The sequence below is a fragment of the Bacillus rossius genome, assembly GCF_032445375.1.
Source record: "Bacillus rossius redtenbacheri isolate Brsri chromosome 9 unlocalized genomic scaffold, Brsri_v3 Brsri_v3_scf9_1, whole genome shotgun sequence".
Lineage (NCBI taxonomy): Eukaryota > Metazoa > Arthropoda > Insecta > Phasmatodea > Bacillidae > Bacillus > Bacillus rossius.
In genome coordinates, this window is record NW_026962012.1 from 15650628 (window position 1) to 15675194 (window position 24567).

Here is a 24567-nt window from a genome sequence, read left to right on the forward strand (position 1 = left end):
TTTTCTTTGGTTCATAAATGCGAGACACTCAGTGACGATTTTAATAAGAAAAATTGGTTGTCTGTAAAGTCGGTTTAGGGACGATAGTTTAACGTGACAACGTCATAACAAAACATTGATGAAATGATTGCATACTTTTATGAATAAAATTGAATCATTTTATTCAATTATCAGTATTTTGTATGGATACAAAGGAGTGAAATTAAATCTACAATTCAATTTATAAATTTACTTTTATTTGCACTCATTAATTCAAATATGTTTATTACATTAACGAAGATATTATTATAACTATAACTTTTATACATGTTTGTTATTTAACTTGTTCCAATCTGTGTTATTCTGTTAAGGATAGGACGATGATAGGAAAAGTAGGAAACGAATGGGAGTGTTTGAAGTTTAATGTGCCTCGAAAAAGTCAAATCGTTGGTTGTTCCAATCGAGTGGAAGAGAGATAGATGCGGCGCAAGCGTACAATGAGCGTAACGGGACACAGCGTCCGGGGCAATGTGTGTAACGGGACACTTTTTAGTGCGTGCAGCCTGCGTTCATATATTTATTAGACGTTGTCACGTCTAAAACTTTATTAACTGTTCCATACGAAAGAGTACGTGTTGCCCCTGGATACAGTTCCACCAACTGACTGGTGCCGTATTGGCTCCGGCTGCGCGGAGTGCGAGATGTGACGTAGTGAAGCAGGACACGCCGACCGAGATGTGCGCAAGTGAATGATTGTCGCGGTGGGCGGCCGTCGCCAGTCGCCTGGAGACCTCGACCCAGCATGGAGCCGTCCGTGTCGCTGGCCGGCCGCCCTCAGGTGCGACCATCTGCACGCCATCGGCACCTGCCTGCACCCTCCTACACCTGCCTCCCAGCCGTATACACCCTCCTGCAACACCCTACACCCGCCTGCCCGTACACCTCCTTCAACTACCTGCACACCTCCTACACCCTCCTACACGCCTTCTAAACACCTGCCTCCCACCCGTATACACCCTCCTGCAACACCCTACACCCGCCTGCCCATACACCTCTTTCAACTACCTGCACACCTCCTACACCCTCCTACACGCCTTCTAAACACCTGCCTCCCACCCGTATACACCCTCCTGCAACACCCTACACCCGCCTGCCCGTACACCTCCTTCAACTACCTGCACACCTCCTACACCCTCCTACACGCCTTCTAAACACCTGCTTCCCACCCGTATACACCCTCCTGCAACACCCTACACCCGCCTGCCCGTACACCTCCTTCAACTACCTGCTCACCTCCTACACCCTCCTACACGCCTTCTAAACACCTGCCTCCCAGCCGTATACACCCTCCTGCAACACCCTACACCCGCCTGCCCGTACACCTCCTTCAACTACCTGCACACCTCCTACACCCTCCTACACGCCTTCTAAACACCTGCCTCCCACCCGTATACACCCTCCTGCAACACCCTACACCCGCCTGCCCGTACACCTCCTTCAACTACCTGCACACCTCCTACACCCTCCTACACGCCTTCTAAACACCTGCCTCCCAGCCGTATACACCCTCCTGCAACACCCTACACCCGCCTGCCCGTACACCTCCTTCAACTACCTGCACACCTCCTACACCCTCCTACACGCCTTCTAAACACCTGCCTCCCACCCGTATACACCCTCCTGCAACACCCTACACCCGCCTGCCCGTACACCTCCTTCAACTACCTGCTCACCTCCTACACCCTCCTACACGCCTTCTAAACACCTGCCTCCCACCCGTATACACCCTCCTGCAACACCCTACACCCGCCTGCCCGTACACCTCCTTCAACTACCTGCTCACCTCCTACACCCTCCTACACGCCTTCTAAACACCTGCCTCCCAGCCGTATACACCCTCCTGCAAACACCCTACACCCGCCTGCCCGTACACCTCCAACTACCTGCACACCTCCTACACCCTCCTACACCTGCCTACATGCCTTCTAAACACCTGCCTCCCAGCCGTATACACCTGCCTCCCAGCCGTATACACCTGCCTCCCAGCCGTATACACCCTCCTGCAAACACCCTACACCTGCCTTCAACCTAAACCTGCCTGCACACCTCCTACAACTACCTGCATACCTCCTACACCCTCCTACATGCTTTCTAAACACCTGCCTCCCAGCCGTATACACCTACACGCGCGCCATATTCTCCCTCCTGCAAACACCGTACACCTGCCTCCAACCAAAACCTGCCTGCACACCTCCTACAACTACCTGCATACCTCCTACACCCTCCTACATGCTTTCTAAACACCTGCCTCCCAGCCGTATACACCCTCCTGCAAACACCCTACACCCTCCTCCAACCTAAACCTGCCTGCACACCTCCTTCAACAACCTGCATACCTCCAACACCTTCCTGCACACCTCCTACACATACCTGCACACCTCCTACACCTGCCTACACACGAAAACCTGCCTGCACACCACCTAAAACTGCCTGAAAAAGTCCTACACCTGATCGCACGTCTCCTATACCTGCCTGCAAGCTTCTAACATCTTACTGCACAGGTAATACACCTGCCTGCACACCTATGACACCTTTCTACTCACTTAAACCTGTCTACACACCTTAACCTGCCTGCACAGCACACGTCCTTTGACTGACTGCATCTACACCTGCATGCTCGTCTCATAATCCTGCCTGCACATCTTCTGCGCACTGCTTAGGTTTTGAGAAGTGTGCGTTAACTCCTCTGACCTTCAAGATTTTGCTTGATTGATAGAAACTAACTGATTTTACATGGGTTTTATTTTTGCTCGGCTTATTAACTAGCTAAATGGTTGGTGGCAGATTCAAAAGATTTTTTTTACAGGAAACAGTGTTTGTAAATGATGTCAAATTTTTCCGCTTTTTATGTTATAAATTATTATGAAGCCTTTTTTTCCTCTTTATTTATTTTTTATTTATTTATTCAAGCAAATTTTAGTTGTTCACCATGTTCACAAATTCGGCTGTACATATGTGAGCCAGTTACAAACCAGGTGCGACTTTTAGATCCACGCGTTAACTTTGGATTCTTCACAGGAAGCACACCAAGCAGCCACAGGTGTCACCACGCACTGGTCCGGTGTATGAGGACATATCTCCCGCAGAGTCCAGACAAAAGTGGAGGGCGGGCGAGGCTTCAGTGCAGAGCGCATTTAAAACACGTGACACGGCCGTCCACGAATCTGCATAAAGGATTCGTGCCAAAAACCCATACGACGTGAAATATATATTTTTTTACTGACGTGACGTCTAATAAATCGATGAACGCCGGCTGCACTAGTAGTATAGGATAGCCGGTCCGGGCGCAGGCGCCAGGCGGTGGTGGTGGTGTCGACGTCCGCCATCTTGGATTTGTGACGTCACGGCGGCAAAAATTCCTCAAAATTCCTCAAAAATGACTCAAAATTTCCCGTTTTAAGAAAAAATTTCCCGTTTTCGAGGGAAAAATTCCCGTTTCGAGGGAAAATTTCCCGTTTTATTCCTTAAAAATCCCAGCGGCTGAAAATTCCTAAAACTGGCTTAAGCATCCTTAACTCAAGCCAACGTTAAGCCATTTATAGGATTATGACGTCACCGCTGCAGTTTCCGTTACGCCCGCCATCTTTAAATTTACTATCCAATTTTAATGAAATAGAAAATTTTTTAAAATTTATAAAAAAATTAAATTAATAAAATTTTAATAAAAAATATTTAAAAAACATACGTTAACAACACGGAGCTCGGAGTCCTCGGTTCGAACCTGGTGAGGGCGAAAAAAAATAAAAATGGCGACCGATCCTTCCACCACGGAAGTCACCTACAGACTAACCTACCACCACCAATAACAAGGTCAACTAGTATGATGTCATGTCCGCCATCTTGTCTTCGTCTGCTGGTAGCCATCATCATCTTGTTATCATCGGCGAGAGTGCGCTGACGCCATGTTAGTTTAATTCTTATCCGCTAGAGTGCAGTAATCATTTATTATTGCTGTGTCACCCGCCATCTTGTCATTTGGCCGCCATCTTGGAATCGTGTAATTATTTAGCTAGAAATTCGGGAAAAATTCCAAAATTCATTAAATAATTCACTCATTAATTTACAGATTGATTCGATCAGTTCCAGTCCTTGGTTCGATACCCGATCGATGCAATAATGTTTAATTTGATGTAAAAAAATAATAATTTCATTATTCCATGTTCAACATTCTTAAAGAGACATTAAAACTTCTACTGTCATCATCATCCTATAAGCCATCAACACCAACATATTGGTAATTCATAATTTTAATGCTAGAGATTCGGGAAAAAGTTCAGAAATCATTAAATAAATTTCCAATCAATGTACTGATTAATTAGATCGACTTAGGTCCTTGGTACGATTCTGGACGATGAAAAAAATTACAATTTAACATAATAGTGACAGGATCGAGAAAAAACAAAAACAACACAAGTTCTTTCACAAACATAATATTTATTACATAATATATATTCTACTACAGGATCACTTACGAAAGCCAGCAATCTTATAATCATTTAGTTCCGCAGCGGTGTGAAATGACTAATTCTTAGCTCCAATCGGTTTATACTAGACAGAGTCCAGCCAGAACCTTTACAGACATAGTCCACCTCTTCTTGACAGAGTTTCTGGATACCGTATTTAACAGTTTGCTTCACATCGTTAGAACTGTAAATTACTGCAGCCGATGTCTTGAATGCACACTTCTTCACTTTGTCATCGAACGGATATGGCTTTCCATATATACAGTCCAACCACAAGTTATATTTCAAAGGTCCGTTTGTTGCTACATCATCAGTAAGCTGATTGATTATCTTCTGTCTGATATCATCAAGAAAATTACAAATGTCCTTTGACTCACCGAACGTATTTAGATAATAGTAGTCTTTCAACGTTCCACGAAATGCAGACTGCGCCAAGTAGAAGCCATTATCGTTCACTTGTAATGCTCCGAACACAGTCTTAGGTTTAGTTCCATGTTCAGACGTCATAACAATCGGTTGCTGGGCATCGGTTTTCTTGCTTGTACGCTTTCGTGTCTCCAATCTAAAGCGAGGAGTCGAAATGTCGGCAGGTAGTTCAGCAGTAGGAGCACAGACTTCACCTTTACATTTTTTTTTCGCATGATGTCGCAAACTGTCAATTCGAGTAAACCATTTAAGGCACTCATCACATCGAAACTTCATGCGAGATGGATTCTTCGTGCATTTGCTCCGCTCATGTCTTCGTGCATCATGGGAAAATGCGAACGACGTATCACAGTAGCTGCAAGGATACCGTGGTGATGAAGACGATCCTTTCAGACCCGATCCAGATACAGGCGTTGCAACAGTAGTACCATCTCCAGGCATACTCTTATGCACATCGACGCATCGTTGTTGTGACGAAACCTTTACTTTCTGCCGCACAGCAGGACCTTTGCATGCCTTCATGTGCGTTTTCATATTATCTTTTCTGGCAAACTGCTTATGACATTTCTCACAAACAAACATTTTACGATATAGGTTCTTGGCACATTCTCTATTCTCATGTCGTCGAGCATTGCTGTTGTTTGAGAAAATCTTGTTGCAGTAACAGCACCGATGTTCGTTAGTTGTTGTCGATTCGGCATCCATTGAAGTCTCCATTGATGGTGAACCAGCGTTCGCCGAGTTTCCCTGCACATCCAGCTCAGTAGTCATTAAGCTATCTTCTGCTGGTGGTATCACATCTGTTGAAATCTCCTCCAATGTTGACGCCGTCGTTGCCAACGGGATCTGCACCTTCTCCATCGTAGCTGTCGTCAAGGTTCCCATAGACGATGGTACAACCTCCGAGTTCGACGTTAAAGACGGTAAAGATGCCATCGAGGTCTCAAGAACAGCTAATTGACACGACTTATGCACCAGAAGAAACAAACTAGGTGATCCTTACACCGCCGACGTCAGTAACAAACTGAGCGTCCTGCTGTCTAGGACTCGCTTATATACATGCACTGTATGGAATAATACGCTAGTCAAATCAAGAACCATTTACAATAATACTAGAGTCAAATCTACAAATTAAAAAAGAGGATCATTTGATCGAAAAAAATATCGATCTCTCCAATATACGCCAGGTTCCAAGAGCTACAATTCACGTCATCAGATCCATCTACATTTTGCTCCTATGCTTCAATTGACCATTAGCTGCAAGTGCTCCAACAGCTCCATCAGCTTCAACACGTAATGTACGCAATGTACGCGCAATACATGCAATTTACACGCAATAAATGTAATGATTACACAGTACACACAGGAAACGGAACGTACACACAGTACACACAGGAAACGGAACGTACACACAGTACACACAGGAAACGGAACGTACACAGAGTACACACAGAAAACGGAACGTACACACAGTGCACACAGGAAACTGAACGTACACACAGTACACACAGGAAACGGAACGTACACACAGTACACACAGGAAACGGAACGTACACACAGTACACACAGGAAACTAAACGTACACACAGTACACACAGGAAACGGAACATACACACAGTACACACAGGAAACGGAACGTACACACAGTCCACACAGAAAACGGAACGTACACACAGTGCACACAGAAAACGGAACGTACACACAGTGCACACAGGAAACTGAACGTACACACAGTACACACAGGAAACGGAACGTACACACAGTACACACAGGAAACGTAATGATCACACATACAGTAGCGGAAACACACAGGCTTAGTTGGAAATCAGAATACAAGAAATAAAAAAACATTAAATTTTTACTTTCAATATTTTATTACTTCTCAACATTACACAAATACAAGTAAAAGAAGCCATTATTGTATGTAGCCAGCTTTCCTCAGTTCTTTGAGTATGAAGGATATTTCTTTGATGCACGGATAGTTTCCTGCACAAAGCGAGCCATGTAGAAGTCTTAGCCGGTCAACCAATATGTTTGGATCTTTCCATGATGTGTAATCAATCTCTTCTACCACCATCTTACTTGCTTGTTTATTATAAATACTTTTAATATCACAATCATCCCAGTGATCATAATAAACATTATCAGATTTATTTATTATAACACGACGTTTCCATCGTTTCGGTCTCAGGACATCGCCACATTCTTCGATCTTGTCAGCTCTAGGTGCTTCATCACAGTCTATGCCTTTGTCAACAGCCTCAGAGTCACTGTAACAATCACTGTAGAAGACATCCTCTTCACCCAGATTACCGTATGAATTCGCTATCGATGATGTCGAAGTGTCTTCATCGTCTTCATGCTTCCTTTTTAGGAGTCCATCATTTTTACAAAGAATGGAGGATCTACTGAATATAGGCTTGAATGTATTCTCACTTTTCACGGTGTTGATACTTCCATTAGTTTCAGTCTTCCCGAAGCCATTAGCATCCTTCAATTTATGTTCTTCCTCACGATCGGGTGAGCTAATACCATCACGCTCAGGACAAGGAAAATTATTGTCATAATGCAGATCACTCTTCTTTAGTCTAGTGGATCCATCGGTGTCCTCTATGCCGTAAGTAGTCTTGACTTTACATGTTCTACCATGTCTTTTTAAGCTGTCAATTCGTGTTAACAACCTGCTACAACGATTACAGCTTAACATGTTGCGTAGTGGGTTTCTAGCACAATCATTCTCCTCATGACGTCTAGCATTCCTTCTCATGACAAAATCCTTGCCACAGTATCTACAGCGGCTTCCTTCCGATTCAGCTATAGATAACAAACCACGATCCATGGTAGCTTCTGTGACTAATGTTAGATACAAACTGTCAGTTTTCTCCAATTGGAACCATTTCTTATATAGAGTTTTTGAAATATTTCATCAGCAAGAGTTAAGTTATCTAATGCAAAGCAAATTGATGCAAGTAGTTCCGGCTGTCGTCAACAAATGGCGCCACGTGTTGCTTGCAGGTAAATAATATATATTTCATTAATGTGGGATACGGAACGCTCACTATCGGTCGCAAAGGGAGGTTGGCTTCGATAGTATCCAAGGAGAAAAAAGTTCGTCCTTCCTGCTAGTGCTTCTCAGATTTCTCACGGTCCACAATCATGGATTACGACGTCACAGCGGCCATATTGGATGGGTGTGACCTTGACCTTTGACCGAAACCGCAGGAATGATCGCAAGCACACGGATTAACCATCAAAATATAGATAAGAATAATCAGGAGCACATAGAGAAAACCATCATAATATTGGCAAGAATAATCAGGAGCACACGGAGAAAACCGCCACAAGTTTACTTTGATATCATTCAAATACAAAAAAAAAAATAATAAAAAATAAAAACGAAAAAAAAATTCAAACATTCTGGCTTGTACTAGAACTCTTCTTTGCTCAACAATGAGAAGTTCACAAGCTAGCAGAATGTTTGAATTTTTTTTTCGTTTTTATTTTTTATTAATTTTTTTTGTATTTTAATGATATCAAAGAAAACTTGTGGCGGTTTTCTCCGTGTGCTCCTGATTATTCTTGCCAATATTATGATGGTTTTCTCTATGTGCTCCTGATTATTCTTATCTATATTTTGATGGTTAATCCGTGTGCTTGCGATCATTCCTGCGGTTTCGGTCAAAGGTCAAGGTCACACCCATCCAATATGGCCGCTGTGACGTCGTAATCCATGATTGTGGACCGTGAGAAATCTGAGAAGCACTAGCAGGAAGGACGAACTTTTTTCTCCTTGGATACTATCGAAGCCAACCTCCCTTTGCGATCGATAGTGAGCGTTCCGCATCCCACATTAATGAAATATATATTATTTACCTGCAAGCAACACGTGGCGCCATCTGTTGACGACAGCCGGAACTACTTGCATCAAATTGCTTTGCATTAGATAACTTAACTCTTGCTGATGAAATATTTCAAAAACTCTATTTAAGAAATGGTTCCAATTGGAGAAAACTGACAGTTTGTATCTAACATTAGTCACAGAAGCTACCATGGATCGTGGTTTGTTATCTATAGCTGAATCGGAAGGAAGCCGCTGTAGATACTGTGGCAAGGATTTTGTCATGAGAAGGAATACTAGACGTCATGAGGAGAATGATTGTGCTAGAAACCCACTACGCAACATGTTAAGCTGTAATCGTTGTAGCAGGTTGTTAACACGAATTGACAGCTTAAAAAGACATGGTAGAACATGTAAAGTCAAGACTACTTACGGCATAGAGGACACCGATGGATCCACTAGACTAAAGAAGAGTGATCTGCATTATGACAATAATTTTCCTTGTCCTGAGCGTGATGGTATTAGCTCACCCGATCGTGAGGAAGAACATAAATTGAAGGATGCTAATGGCTTCGGGAAGACTGAAACTAATGGAAGTATCAACACCGTGAAAAGTGAGAATACATTCAAGCCTATATTCAGTAGATCCTCCATTCTTAGTAAAAATGATGGACTCCTAAAAAGGAAGCATGAAGACGATGAAGACACTTCGACATCATCGATAGAGAATTCATACGGTAATCTGGGTGAAGAGGATGTCTTCTACAGTGATTGTTACAGTGACTCTGAGGCTGTTGACAAAGGCATAGACTGTGATGAAGCACCTAGAGCTGACAAGATCGAAGAATGTGGCGATGTCCTGAGACCGAAACGATGGAAACGTCGTGTTATAATAAATAAATCTGATAATGTTTATTATGATCACTGGGATGATTGTGATATTAAAAGTATTTATAATAAACAAGCAAGTAAGATGGTGGTAGAAGAGATTGATTACACATCATGGAAAGATCCAAACATATTGGTTGACCGGCTAAGACTTCTACATGGCTCGCTTTGTGCAGGAAACTATCCGTGCATCAAAGAAATATCCTTCATACTCAAAGAACTGAGGAAAGCTGGCTACATACAATAATGGCTTCTTTTACTTGTATTTGTGTAATGTTGAGAAGTAATAAAATATTGAAAGTAAAAATTTAATGTTTTTTTATTTCTTGTATTCTGATTTCCAACTAAGCCTGTGTGTTTCCGCTACTGTATGTGTGATCATTACGTTTCCTGTGTGTACTGTGTGTACGTTCCGTTTCCTGTGTGTACTGTGTGTACGTTCAGTTTCCTGTGTGCACTGTGTGTACGTTCCGTTTTCTGTGTGCACTGTGTGTACGTTCCGTTTTCTGTGTGGACTGTGTGTACGTTCCGTTTCCTGTGTGTACTGTGTGTATGTTCCGTTTCCTGTGTGTACTGTGTGTACGTTTAGTTTCCTGTGTGTACTGTGTGTACGTTCCGTTTCCTGTGTGTACTGTGTGTACGTTCCGTTTCCTGTGTGTACTGTGTGTACGTTCAGTTTCCTGTGTGCACTGTGTGTACATTCCGTTTTCTGTGTGCACTGTGTGTACGTTCCGTTTTCTGTGTGTACTGTGTGTACGTTCCGTTTCCTGTGTGTACTGTGTGTACGTTCCGTTTCCTGTGTGTACTGTGTGTACGTTCCGTTTCCTGTGTGTACTGTGTAATCATTACATTTATTGCGTGTAAATTGCATGCATTGCGCGTACATTGCGTACATTACGTGTTGAAGCTGATGGAGCTGTTGGAGCACTTGCAGCTAATGGTCAATTGAAGCATAGGAGCAAAATGTAGATAGATCTGATGACGTGAATTGTAGCTCTTGGAACCTGGCGTATATTTTAGAGATCGATATTTTTTTCGATCAAATGATCCTCTTTTTTAATTTGTAGATTTGACTCTAGTATTATTGTAAATGGTTCTTGATTTGACTAGCGTATTATTCCATACAGTGCATGTATATAAGCGAGTCCTAGACAGCAGGACGCTCAGTTTGTTACTGACGTCGGCGGTGTAAGGATCACCTAGTTTGTTTCTTCTGGTGCATAAGTCGTGTCAATTAGCTGTTCTTGAGACCTCGATGGCATCTTTACCGTCTTTAACGTCGAACTCGGAGGTTGTACCATCGTCTACGGGAACCTTGACGACAGCTACGATGGAGAAGGTGCAGATCCCGTTGGCAACGACGGCGTCAACATTGGAGGAGATTTCAACAGATGTAATACCACCAGCAGAAGATAGCTTAATGACTACTGAGCTGGATGTGCAGGGAAACTCGGCGAACGCTGGTTCACCATCAATGGAGACTTCAATGGATGCCGAATCGACAACAACTAACGAACATCGGTGCTGTTACTGCAACAAGATTTTCTCAAACAACAGCAATGCTCGACGACATGAGAATAGAGAATGTGCCAAGAACCTATATCGTAAAATGTTTGTTTGTGAGAAATGTCATAAGCAGTTTGCCAGAAAAGATAATATGAAAACGCACATGAAGGCATGCAAAGGTCCTGCTGTGCGGCAGAAAGTAAAGGTTTCGTCACAACAACGATGCGTCGATGTGCATAAGAGTATGCCTGGAGATGGTACTACTGTTGCAACGCCTGTATCTGGATCGAGTCTGAAAGGATCGTCTTCATCACCACGGTATCCTTGCAGCTACTGTGATACGTCGTTCGCATTTTCCCATGATGCACGAAGACATGAGCGGAGCAAATGCACGAAGAATCCATCTCGCATGAAGTTTCGATGTGATGAGTGCCTTAAATGGTTTACTCGAATTGACAGTTTGCGACATCATGCGAAAAAAAAATGTAAAGGTGAAGTCTGTGCTCCTACTGCTGAACTACCTGCCGACATTTCGACTCCTCGCTTTAGATTGGAGACACGAAAGCGTACAAGCAAGAAAACCGATGCCCAGCAACCGATTGTTATGACGTCTGAACATGGAACTAAACCTAAGACTGTGTTCGGAGCATTACAAGTGAACGATAATGGCTTCTACTTGGCGCAGTCTGCATTTCGTGGAACGTTGAAAGACTACTATTTTCTAAATACGTTCGGTGAGTCAAAGGACATTTGTAATTTTCTTGATGATATCAGACAGAAGATAATCAATCAGCTTACTGATGATGTAGCAACAAACGGACCTTTGAAATATAACTTGTGGTTGGACTGTATATATGGAAAGCCATATCCGTTCGATGACAAAGTGAAGAAGTGTGCATTCAAGACATCGGCTGCAGTAATTTACAGTTTTAACGATGTGAAGCAAACTGTTAAATACGGTATCCAGAAACTCTGTCAAGAAGAGGTGGACTATGTCTGTAAAGGTTCTGGCTGGACTCTGTCTAGTATAAACCGATTTGAGCTAAGAATTAGTCATTTCACACCGCTGCGGAACTAAATGATTATAAGATTGCTGGCTTTCGTAAGTGATCCTGTAGTAGAATATATATTATGTAATAAATATTATGTTTGTGAAAGAACTTGTGTTGTTTTTGTTTTTTCTCGATCCTGTCACTATTATGTTAAATTGTAATTTTTTTCATCGTCCAGAATCGTACCAAGGACCTAAGTCGATCTAATTAATCAGTACATTGATTGGAAATTTATTTAATGATTTCTGAACTTTTTCCCGAATCTCTAGCATTAAAATTATGAATTACCAATATGTTGGTGTTGATGGCTTATAGGATGATGATGACAGTAGAAGTTTTAATGTCTCTTTAAGAATGTTGAACATGGAATAATGAAATTATTATTTTTTTACATCAAATTAAACATTATTGCATCGATCGGGTATCGAACCAAGGACTGGAAATGATCGAATCAATCTGTAAATTAATGAGTGATTTATTTAATGAATTTTGGAATTTTTCTCGAATTTCTAGCTAAATAATTACACGATTCCAAGATGGCGGCCAAATGACAAGATGGCGGGTGACACAGAAATAATAAATGATTACTGCACTCTAGCGGATAAGAATTAAACTAACATGGCGTCAGCGCACTCTCACCGATGATAACAAGATGATGATGGCTACCAGCAGACGAAGACAAGATGGCGGACATGACATCATACTAGTTGACCTTGTTATTGGTGGTGGTAGGTTAGTCTGTAGGTGACTTCCGTGGTGGAAGGATCGGTCGCCATTTTTATTTTTTTTCACCCTCACCGGGTTCGAACCGAGGACTCCGAGCTCCGTGTCGTTAACGTATGTTTTTTAAATATTTTTTATTAAAATTTTATTAATTGAATTTTTTTATAAATTTTAAAAAATTTTCTATTTCATTAAAATTGGATAGTAAATTTAAAGATGGCGGGCGTAACGGAAACTGCAGCGGTGACGTCATAATCCTATAAATGGCTTAACGTTGGCTTGAGTTAAGGATGCTTAAGCCAGTTTTAGGAATTTTCAGCCGCTGGGATTTTTAAGGAATAAAACGGGAAATTTTCCCTCGAAACGGGAATTTTTCCCTCGAAAACGGGAAATTTTTTCTTAAAACGGGAAATTTTGAGTCATTTTTGAGGAATTTTGAGGAATTTTTGCCGCCGTGACGTCACAAATCCAAGATGGCGGACGTCGACACCACCACCACCGCCTGGCGCCTGCGCCCGGACCGGCTATCCTACACTACTTGCACTAACGAAAAAATGTCCCGTTACGCACACTGTCCCGTTACGCTGTGTCCCGTTACGCTCATTGAACGCTTGCGCCGCATAGGTATATCTCTCTTCCACTCGATTGGAACAACCATCGATTTGACTTTTTCGAGGCACATTAAATTTGAAACACTCCCATTCGTTTCCTACTTTTTCTATCATCGTTCTATCCTTAACAGAATAACACAGATTGGAAGAAGTTAAATAGCAAACATGTATAAAAGTTATAGTTAAAATAATATCTTCGTTAAAGTAATAAACATATTTGAATTAATGAGTGCAAATAAAAGTAAATTTATCAATTAAATTGTAGATTTAATTTCACTCCTTCTTTGTATACATACAAAATAGTGATAATTTAATAAAAATGATTCAATTTTATTCATAAAAGTATGCAATCATTTCATCAATCTTTTGTTATGACGTTGTCACGTTAAACTATCGTCCGTAAACCGACTTTACAGACAACCAATTATTTTTTTGTTAAAAAAAATAGCGGTACGTCATTTGGGCGCTGGCATCCATAACTCTAGTCGCTCCTACGTCAGCAGCTGGGAACAAGCTACTGTTCAGGACTCTTGAACCTCTAGCTGCTGTCAAATAAAGCCGCAAAAAGAGGTCGTGCAAATAAACACTTCAACTAATTTCTAGTTGAATTACATGTAAATACATTTCATTCATATGTTAGTATTGTAGCTTTCATTGTTGTCACTTCTCGGTTTTGTTTGCTCAGGATATATTCTGTTGTTAGATAAGTGAGGTTATTGATTTTTTAATATCTCCGTGCGAAGGTACTGTGTTTGACTGACTCCTGGAAAAGTAGTCTAATCGTTCGTCTCCCACAGGCGAACTTGCTGCTATTCAGGTTAAAATCAGGATATTTGCAAGTGAGAAAGGTGTTGGACGCAACTGTATTCTGTTGTGTTTTCTCAGATTCATCTCGTATTCCCCCAACTCTCTTATTCTGTTAAACCTCCATGCTCATCTTATCCCCCTCACAATCATCAAATGACCCCGATGTTATTTATTCTGAATTTCCCCTGCCCCTTCAGCACGTACACATATTTTAATTAAGTTTGCTTATTTTATATTTTGTTTCCTTCAAGCGTTCTTTCTTTAACATGTAGCATGTTCACTTTGGTCCTGTACCATTTCCTGTTATCCCCTTTGCCCCGGCTTTACGCCACTTTCACCACTGAGCTATGAACTTTGCTCGCTCAAATGATTCTCTCTCTCTCTCTCTCTCTCTCTATCTATCTCTCTCTCTCTCTCTCCCCCCCCCCCCCCCCCCAAAAAAAAAAACTTTTTCACAAGGCAGCAGCGTCTCGGCAGGGTGCAATCGGTCATAAAAACTGGGTTTTCTGGGTCTATAATTTCGACATTGGCTCTTCGAAACTCCTCCTGCGGCCTTAAAACTGTTAGTAAGGTTGCACGCGCAATTCTGCGGTGACTTTACTGCTGCATTAGTGTATCACTCCGCAGGTCCACGCCCCCGGCTAGCCTCGAAGCGCCACCACAGCCTGTCGAGGCTTCATCGCCTCCCGTCGGATCCCCGACATCTCCGTCTGCTGCTCGGTGCACAGACTGCGATATGTGATGTAGTGGCATACGGCGCGAACAGTTCCCACATAACTCTTCTTAATACAATGTCATAGGGGTGGTTGCTGGTGTTCTAGTTAAATTCATTGTCTAGATTGTGTGTTAGTGCTACGAGGCTAAATAACCTATTTCTGTGTTATTCAAATTCGTCATCGCTGTTTCTTGATGACATGTTACAAACCCACATTAATGGTTGAATAAAATCAATATTTTTTTTTAATTCTACTCTTTAAGTTGAACCAAATCGGTTTCGTATTTTCTGTTGTTTATTTTATTTTTAACTTTTAACACCGTATTTGTGATTCGGGGGCTTTATACGTAGTCCCCTCCCCCCTCCTCCCTGATCAATAAGGATGATGATCAGTATTTTAACTCCAATCATGTCTCCGGGATGAGCTGACAGGCTCCCTTACCGTGTTTTAGGAAATAAATAATTTAACCCACTTTAAGTCTAAATCAGAACCTCGGGGAAAAATATTACGATTGAAACGGTATATTTTTAATAAACCATATATAATATTGAAGCTTACAATGATGCAGTATACTGCAACATGTAAGCATGGTTAATTATTTTATTTTATTTTTTTAAATTTTTTTATCTTGCTTTAGAGTACTTGAGCCAAATGTATTAATATTCCTTGCATCTTCAAAATAATGATCAGTTAAAGAATTAAAGCCTGGTTATTATTCAATCCACTACTAGGCCTACTTATGCGGCGCAATATAGCAACTGAAACTACATAGGCAAAATGAATACCAAATGAACACGTAGAGCATACCATGCTTCAGAAATGTGCGACGTAGACCACGTGACACAAAAACATATTAGATAAATATTAAACACATATTTCTTTCAAAATCGGCGTCAGAATAAACGGATCTCCCGACTTCTCGCGAACTCTCTCATGTAAGTAGGCTACGATAAAAACATTTACCGAGAGAAAATCACTGAAATCAGTAATTAGGTGTGACGAAAAGAGTCACAGCGGGAAATGCAAAACTGTTTTTTTATATCCAAATAACATAATGTTTGTAAATATTTTCATTGCTTAATTTATGTATGTATGTGAACTTTGAGAGAGTACCTATCTATGAACTACGTTACTTTATGCACGCTAGAGATTCCATTTAAAAACTATAGCCCGCATTCCCCAGACAGTATTTAATTTTTGTTATTTTTAACAGCAACACTTGTTTTGGAATTTTATTGATTTTAACTATTTCGATTTTAAATTGGATGTATATATATTTTATGTTCACTTTTATCTAACTCTGTTTATATGAACTACTGAATTTGCCGTCTGTTGGCTTGGGCTACAGGCGGCCAATCAAATTATTTCTTTTAATTTTTGGCACATTTTAAAATTTTCGGAAAAGAATTTTCTTCTTAAACTAGACGCCATCAGACACGGACATGAAACAGTGCTTCGATAAAAATTACCGTGTGTAGTCTAGATATTTTTTTTTTTTAGCAAAAATCACTCAAAATTACTGGTTTTAAATAACTCTAGTCATAGTACAGTGTTTTAGGGTTAGCGAAACTCTACAAAAAGTTGCGGAATATGAGTGTACAACCCTGATACGCTGAAAGTGTAGCAATTATTCTGGCAGCATTAATTGAAAATTGTCATTTTTTATAATTCAATTTTACTCTAAAGCAAACCTGAAAACTAAAAACGTATCTACTGGGAACAAAGTGCTGGTTCATCCTGATTTATCAGAATCCATACATTTTATTGAGAACACATTACACTGCGTATACGGGATTAACTATCAAGTTAATTTTATTTTCCTCCCCAGAAGTCAAGGCATAAGGAGACTCATGTCCCCCGAGGCTAATTAATCAAACTATATTTTTAAATAAATTTAATAATTTAAAAAACAGTTATAGTAGATTTCCGGTGCCAGGCTGTGGGCAGTTACTGCTGCTGCTGCCTTGGAACCTACATCTTTGATGACGTCACTGTGGCCATCTTTGATGACCTTGACCTCTAGCCCCGGTGGCCATCTTGGTTCTGCCATCTTAGATCCACAATTTTGTTTACTCGAACTTTCCGCCATTTTGAATTCAACCATTTTGTTTTCTAGAAATTTCCGCCATCTAGGAATCGAATGCTCCACTCCCTAATGCCGCAATTTTTCATTACATCTGCCATCTCGAAAATACGTAATTATTATGCTAGAAGAATGGAAAAAACTTTTAAATTCATAAAAAAATTAAAGTAATCAAATTTTAATAATATATTATTTAAAAACACCATTGCACAAATAGTTTTGGTCGCCATATTTGATTATACAAACGTTTAACATATCGCTATGTCCGCCATCTTGGATAAGTATAACATCATTTTTGTGCATTTTGTTACGGCCGCCATATTGGATTCTAGATCTTGCAATTTTCGTCACGACCGCCATGTCGAAAATCCGTAATTATTATCAGATTTTAATACACCAAGGGCAGGACCTTAAGGCTGATATAAAGACTGAAATACTACAAGGGCAGTTGGACCTTAAGTCTGAAATACACCAAGGGCACTCAGATCTTAAGGCTGAATTCAACCAAGTTCAGGGTAACATCAGCAGCATGCAGGCCGAAGTGGAAATATTACAAACAGACTTAATTGGACTGGCGGACCGCACAGTAGCCAGATTTCTGGAACAGAATGTAGCGCTGGATGGACTTGCAGAACAGGTTACCCAGGGACACACGAGAAGTGATGACCTCGAATCCCGAACAACAACATTGCTGGCGGAAGCTGGAGAGGAGCAGTGTTCTCGCAACCACGCTGTATTGAAAGGGGAACTGCGCGAACAGACAAGTCAGCTACATGATCGCCCAGGACAAAAGGAGGAAGATGCCACTACTTTGAATATCCGAGTCGACTCTATAGGCAGTGACTGCGCACAGGTAGCTGAGGAACAGCTGACGCTCGCACGATGCAGGTGTGCCGGCGAGTGGAGGGCCAAATAAGGGATCTGGAACAACGATTCCAGGAACTAGGTTCCGTGTATCACCTAGGAAACCTAGACAACATTTCGACACGCCAGTCCAGGTCTCCCAGTATTCCAACATACTGGAAAAATCATTGTCTACACCGACCATAGAACAGACAGAATTGAGTACCGCCCGTAAGCCATGCTAGTATAGACCAGTCAGTCCTTCTTCACCACGCAGCGAGACACTGGAGTGAGTCGATGCCAAACTTCTCGAGAAAGGCTACATAAAATCCCATTCTATTTTAAAATAAATTTTAGAAATACTCCAAGACATTTGGACTGAACAACGAGGGAAAACCAAAAATGCTTGGGCACTGCGCTAAAAGTCATGCATTTTATCGGTATGAGATGTTGCAGACTACCATTACCTCGTATCAACAGTTTCAGGAAGCATTCAGACAGCAGTACTGGAGTCTGAGAACACAAGGCAAACGTGAGGGCTCAAAAACAACAGAGCGATTTGATCCTAAATGAGTCATGTCATTGGAAGAAAATAGTAGGCCTATTATATAATAGGGCATCTCGCGCCAGGCTTCAAGCTGTGGTACACGGTGCCGACCGCCATCTTGGATTGTAACGTCACGTGGATATTTTTGGGGTCAAATTTCCACAAAACTTCTCTAAGAAGACTCAAAATGACTCAAAGACACTAGAAATTTCCCTATTACTACGGGAAAAAGGTCATTTTTGAGGAAAAATTTCCACATTTTTCCCTCAACAATTTAAAAAAATTCGGAATTCAAAAATATCAAAAGACTTTTGCCTTAGAAAGAACCAAAATTCCCCATAGAAGCTTAATTTTCCCGACGACAAGCCGCCATAAGCTTCTGGCAGCAATTTTGAAAGACCTTGAACCTTGACCATAAAATTCTAATTCTTGAGTTTTTTTTACAAAAATTACGAAAAAAGTTCAAGAAATATTTAAAGATAGCTTACTTAAATTTTTTATTTACTTAATCGATTTAGGCCCTCTGTTCAATTTCCGCGCGAGAGTAAACATGTAATTTAATAGTAAAACACAAAAAAAAATTCTTAATAAAAATTAAAATAATTATAAAAATTGCTTACGTCACACCCACCATCTTGAAATTAGACTTAATCGCTGCAATTATCGCTACGAATTCCATCTTGAAAATTCGTAATAACTAACCTGAAAATTCGGGAAAAATTCCTAAAATCCTAAAAAAAAAATTAATTAATAAAATTCTAATAAAAATTCCGCAATATTGAATTAAGACATCACCTTTGCACATTTTGGTAAGGTTGCCATCTTGTATTCTAGAAATGTCTCATGTTTCGTTATGCCCGCCATCTTGGTCATCGTTGCACATTTAGTTACTGATGCCATCTTTAATTCTAGAATGTTGCAATTTTCGTTACGGCCGACATCTTGAAAATCTGTATTTTTGTGCTAGGAAATCGGGGAAAAAAATTAATATAAAATTCATTAAAATTTAAATAAAAACACATTTGTCATGGCTTGTTTTGCGGGAATACCAAAGATCGGAAAAGAGGGTCTCATTGTTCGAATACGCTTGACCTATACGCATGACACTGTACATGAAATGGTTTAAAGGTATGTCAAGTATCTAAAATCAAGGCCCTGTGGTTTGGAGGCACTTGTTCCTTATGATTTCATTGGTTTTTATTAACATATTGCATACACAGTATTAAAAAAAAGGACCTCATGGTTAGGAAACACTTAACATATGCATGTATTTGGCGATCTAGTAGTCATAAGTTACACCGAATACAAGCTTCTGTATAAACGTAATTATATAAAATAACATTTATTTTGAAGGAGAGTTGTCTTGTATAGATTTGTTTTTCGTTTCGAGAATGACTAATTATATAAACGAAAAGTACCTAATAAGAAAAAAAATTCAAAAAATCTGTGTTTGACTGAAATGTCTGTGTGTTGTCTGCTCTAGTCTGTGTTTGACCAGTATGTATGTTAATATATTCACAATCCGCTCTAGTATGTGTTTGAACAGAATACCTGTTGGTGTATTCACTGTCCGTGCTAGTCTGTGTTCGACTGGCCTATTTTTAAGTGTATTCGCTGTACGTTATACTCTGTGTTTGACCAGCATGTTTGTGAGTGAATTCACTGTCTGGAATAATCTGTATATGACTGTCATGTCTAAAATTGTGCTCTATTATGTGTTTGACGTGTATGTGAGTGCATTCACTGTCCAATGTAGTCTTTGTTTTGACCGGCATGTCTATAAGTATATTCACTGTTTAATGTAGTCTCTGTTTGACCTGCATCAATGTGGGTGTACTTACTGTCCGCTCTAGTCTGTGTTTTACTGGTATGTCTGTGAGTGTATTCACTGTTTAATGTAATCTCTGTTTGACCAGCATATCTTTGGTGTATTTACTGCCCGTTGTAGCTTATGTTTGACTGGCATTCTGTGAGTGTATTCACTCTCCGCTCTAGTCTGTGCCTAACCGGCATGTCGGTGTGTGTGTTTACTGTCAAATGTAGTCTCTGTATGCTGGCATATCTGTGGGTGAATTTACTGTCCGCTCTAGTCCGTGTTTACTGACATGTCTGTGAGTGTATGTACTGTGTACTCTAGTGTGTGTTTGACTGTCATGTCTATGAGTGTATTCATGGTATGTCTTAGTCTGTGTTTGACCGGCATGGCTGCGAGTGTACTCACTGCACGCTCTAGTCTGTTGGTGAGCTTGGCAATGTGTTACAGGCTCACACAACCCGGATCACCGGCAGCCGACTGCAAGGGGGCATGTCGCCCTCGACATCACCGGCTCAGGCAGAAAGTGAGTGACTATTGTCATGTGTGAGCCTAGGTCACAGTGTTCATGATGTCTTATTACATTTCCAAAAATTACAAGAATTTATTAATATCGATTTGCGGCTTGGCGTCAGAATTAGTGATGTTCAATACTTTCATACCTTGGACAAATTGTGAATATTGCTCAAACGGAGAGCATATATATATATATATATATATATATATATATATATATATAAATCAAATGTAAAATGGTTAGTATTTACTAATTGCGTGTGAATATTCACTTAATAATTTGTTTAAAATTTATTTTAACTATCCTAAATAATACAGATGGTAACTTAAAAAAAAATATATTTGCAGTTAAATGCAGTTGAAAATGTGTTCTTTTGAACAGATGTTTCAGGTTTTATAATCGTTTACAAACATATTTATTACAGCTAGACAAATCTAAAATATTACTTTAAATTTATTTGTGAAATAAAAATGTTTTAATCGGTTAGTTTTAAATGATAATTATGCACTTTTTTTTAGTAGTTCTTCAATTAAAAATACTTTATTCGAAACTTATGATACAGCTGAGGAAAAGTGAATTCAAATTTATTTCAAAAATACTGTACCAGATTCATCAGATAAATGTAGCTACATAAAAGAGTGTTTCAGTTAACATTTCTGCACTACAGCCTCTGCTTTTCCAGTTTGCCAATAATATATAAGTGTAGCTTTTGTTTAATGGATATATGTGCCACATATGTTTTGCTTATTTATTAGTGAAAAGTTAATTCTACTGCCATAAAACTGACATAACAGTGCTTCAACAAGCATGTCCGAAAATGCGTTGTGATGCTTTGCATGATGTGTGCGTTCAGATTAGCAACTTACATTAATAATTTAACGCGCCTAACCTTAAACAAAATTCAATATTTAATTATTCCCGTTGTATACATACTTAACTGGTAACAGCCCTTAAGCTGATTTGCATCTTGTTCTTTATCAATTTTTCAAACTTCAGTTTGGAAATATATATGTACATTGCACGCAGACAAATTTTACACATTATACTTGATGAGTGTACTACATAAATTTAAAAAAACAACAACACAAGCTTTATATAAACTAGCTTAATGGACCTACTAAATAAAGTAAAAACAAATGTCTTTAGTAATAAAAATGCGTGTCAAATATAATAAAAGCACAACTATGCACTTATACTTACCAGATAATCTCATAAAAAAATTATTTCAACAATTTATAGGGAAACATGTTACAAAATTAAAAATACAGAAAATAACCATTCGAAAAAGTTCCAAAAGCATAAATAACAATTTTTCGATGAAAAAATGTGTAACATTAAATTATCAACTTTACTTTACAAAGAGAGACAATGTCTGGAAATCGCGACACGTTACCACTCAAAACGACCACGCCCTTCAAGAAGTGACATTGTACCATTATGACTTAACAAACAGAACTAACCTCACTAATTTCATACTGTTACGATCGCGCTTGGCTGCAGTGCTTGGCGTCGCCGCGCTCGTTCGGCCTGTCTGCGCCCCCTTCCACCCGCATCCTCTCCCTGGTATCTCGTGTCATACTATCTCGTGACATCCTGACCGTCGCAGCGCGCACCTGCCTCAGATCGAGTTACTTAAAAGAGGCCGCACTGCGGAATAAAAGGATTCAGACATGTATATCGGCGCGTTTTGTGGGAACCCGATGCGTGTTGCGTTTATCGGCGTTCTTTGAGCAGCCGCCGCGTCCTTCGAGGACTCACGACGCGTTTCTGGGCATTTCGACGGCGAAGGTCGCGCGATATCTCGGAGACATGCCCGATTGTTCTGGACGGGAACCCAAGGGCTATATAAGGAGGTTGGGCCGACCTTCGAGAGGAGTTCAGTGGGGAGTTCTCCCGCAGCGGAGTTTCCGGGCGATAGTGCCGCGGGTGCAGCAGAGTGGCGAAGTCCTTGGACGAAGGTTCCAGGGCAGGGAGTGAGAGAGTTCAGTGGAGTCGGGAGTTTTCCCGCGGTGGAGTTTCCGGGCGATAGAGTCGCGGGCGCGGCAGAGTCCCGAGTGAAGTTGCGAGCGAGGAGTCGAGCGGATCCTCGGCGAAGAGGAAGTGCGTCGGCAGCGGCAGAGTGTGGCGACGGAGTCCCGCGGCGGAGACCCACGAGGGGTGTTGCGGCGAGAGTTGCGCCAAAGGTGTGGCCCAGAGAGGTGTGCGGAACGAGTAACTGGGGAATTGACATTTATTTAAGTGTAATTAATTATTTGCCAATTTAGAAGATTATTTGTAAGTGACAAGTAGTGGTAATAAATAAAACTGTGTGTGTGAAATAAAATCTATTAATTGGGCTATCCTTTACGAACCCAAGAGGGAAATCGTAACAATACATTACAAAAAACGAAACACAACCACATATAAAAAAACGTAGATCACTGTTATGACGACAAATTAAAATCCTAAAACGCGTTATGAAGACAAGGTCAAATGCGCAGGGAGAGAAACGGGGAAGGGGGTGTGACGACCCTTGTAATCCGGCCAGGCACACGTGGCATGCCTTAGGGGTCGTCCATTAATCACGTGATGTTTTTTAGCAAATTTTTAACCCCCCCCCCTTAGTGATTTGTGATGAGGTTTCAGACTAACCCCCCCCCCCCCCCATAAATCACGTGTAGTTTTTTGGTACAAAATATTTTTCAAAAATTCTGAATTTTATCTATAAATATAGGTATAATCTAATTTAATTCTGGAAAATTAAGCACAGTGATAAAAATGTCCAGACACACATTAAGGTTGCACGTTTATTCTCACTAGCATAAAAATAATAAAGGAAAGGCTTATATGTGATTTACGCATGTATTCGGCGCCAAAATCACAGTCTTACTGGCGACTGGCAAGCCGAGCCGGGTGGTTCATGTTGCGGCGGGCGGGGATATTGTTGCCTGGCTACGGCGAGTCAAGGTCACGCGTCGCTTTTCGGTTTAGTAGAAATCGCGCGAAAAAATAAATACACGTGATATCTCTCTACGCCCCCCCCCCCTCCCCCCTTGTGATATTTCGTGATTTTTCCCGACCCCCCCCCCCCCCCTCTTTCGAGCCTCACGTGATTAATGGACGATCCCTTACGTCAGCGATCTGCACGTGGCCATGTAGGACCGCCAGCTAGCTACGAACCTGGCATCGTGGTCTGGCCTCTCGCGTTCGTAACAATATATACACACAGTAAGCGCAATGTTTTGTGAACTAGGTTGCTTTGATTTATTTACTTTAATATGTCATATCTACTTTAACCATTTGTTTTTACCTGGATTGAATACACCCACTCACGTTCGGCTTTACTGTATAAAAATATGTCTGTACAACTAGCATCAAACCGTCCTGATGTTTTACAAGATGGTGGACCCAACAGATGGCTACGCAATTCCATCACTTTTCTTCGCCTTTATTTGATACCCCACTCTCAACACCCTGACATCAGCCAAGATAGCGGCTCGCAGGAGACATTGCTGTCGAGCCATCTCCTCAGCCCAGTTAGACACCACACTCGCCTGTTTTTGTATCAGTAGTGACTGAACTAAGGTTCGCAATCGAATAAATAGAGTAATTAAATATGTATGTTGAGAATTTATTGAATTTTTTTTGTATTTGTGTTTCAGTCAAGGGTTACATTTCTGACACACAGTTTTAGGTGCTTTATTTCTCACCAAAGA

At 40.8% G+C, this 24567-nt stretch overlaps 1 protein-coding gene across 2 annotated transcripts in view; it reads left to right on the forward strand.

Moving 5' to 3' along the window:
• Positions 1-711: 711 nt before the first annotated feature.
• The window catches only part of LOC134542673 (sialin-like), an 87030-nt gene continuing 63174 nt past the window's right edge, over positions 712-24567 (forward strand). For both annotated transcript variants that reach the window (XR_010076843.1, XM_063387111.1), the window contains exons 1-2: positions 712-817; positions 20806-20881. Coding sequence is in view for 1 of the 2 variants with exons in the window: in XM_063387111.1 (XP_063243181.1) it covers positions 782-817; positions 20806-20881 (112 nt within the window). In the remaining variant the exon portion in view is untranslated. The remainder of the gene's footprint in view (positions 818-20805; positions 20882-24567) is intronic.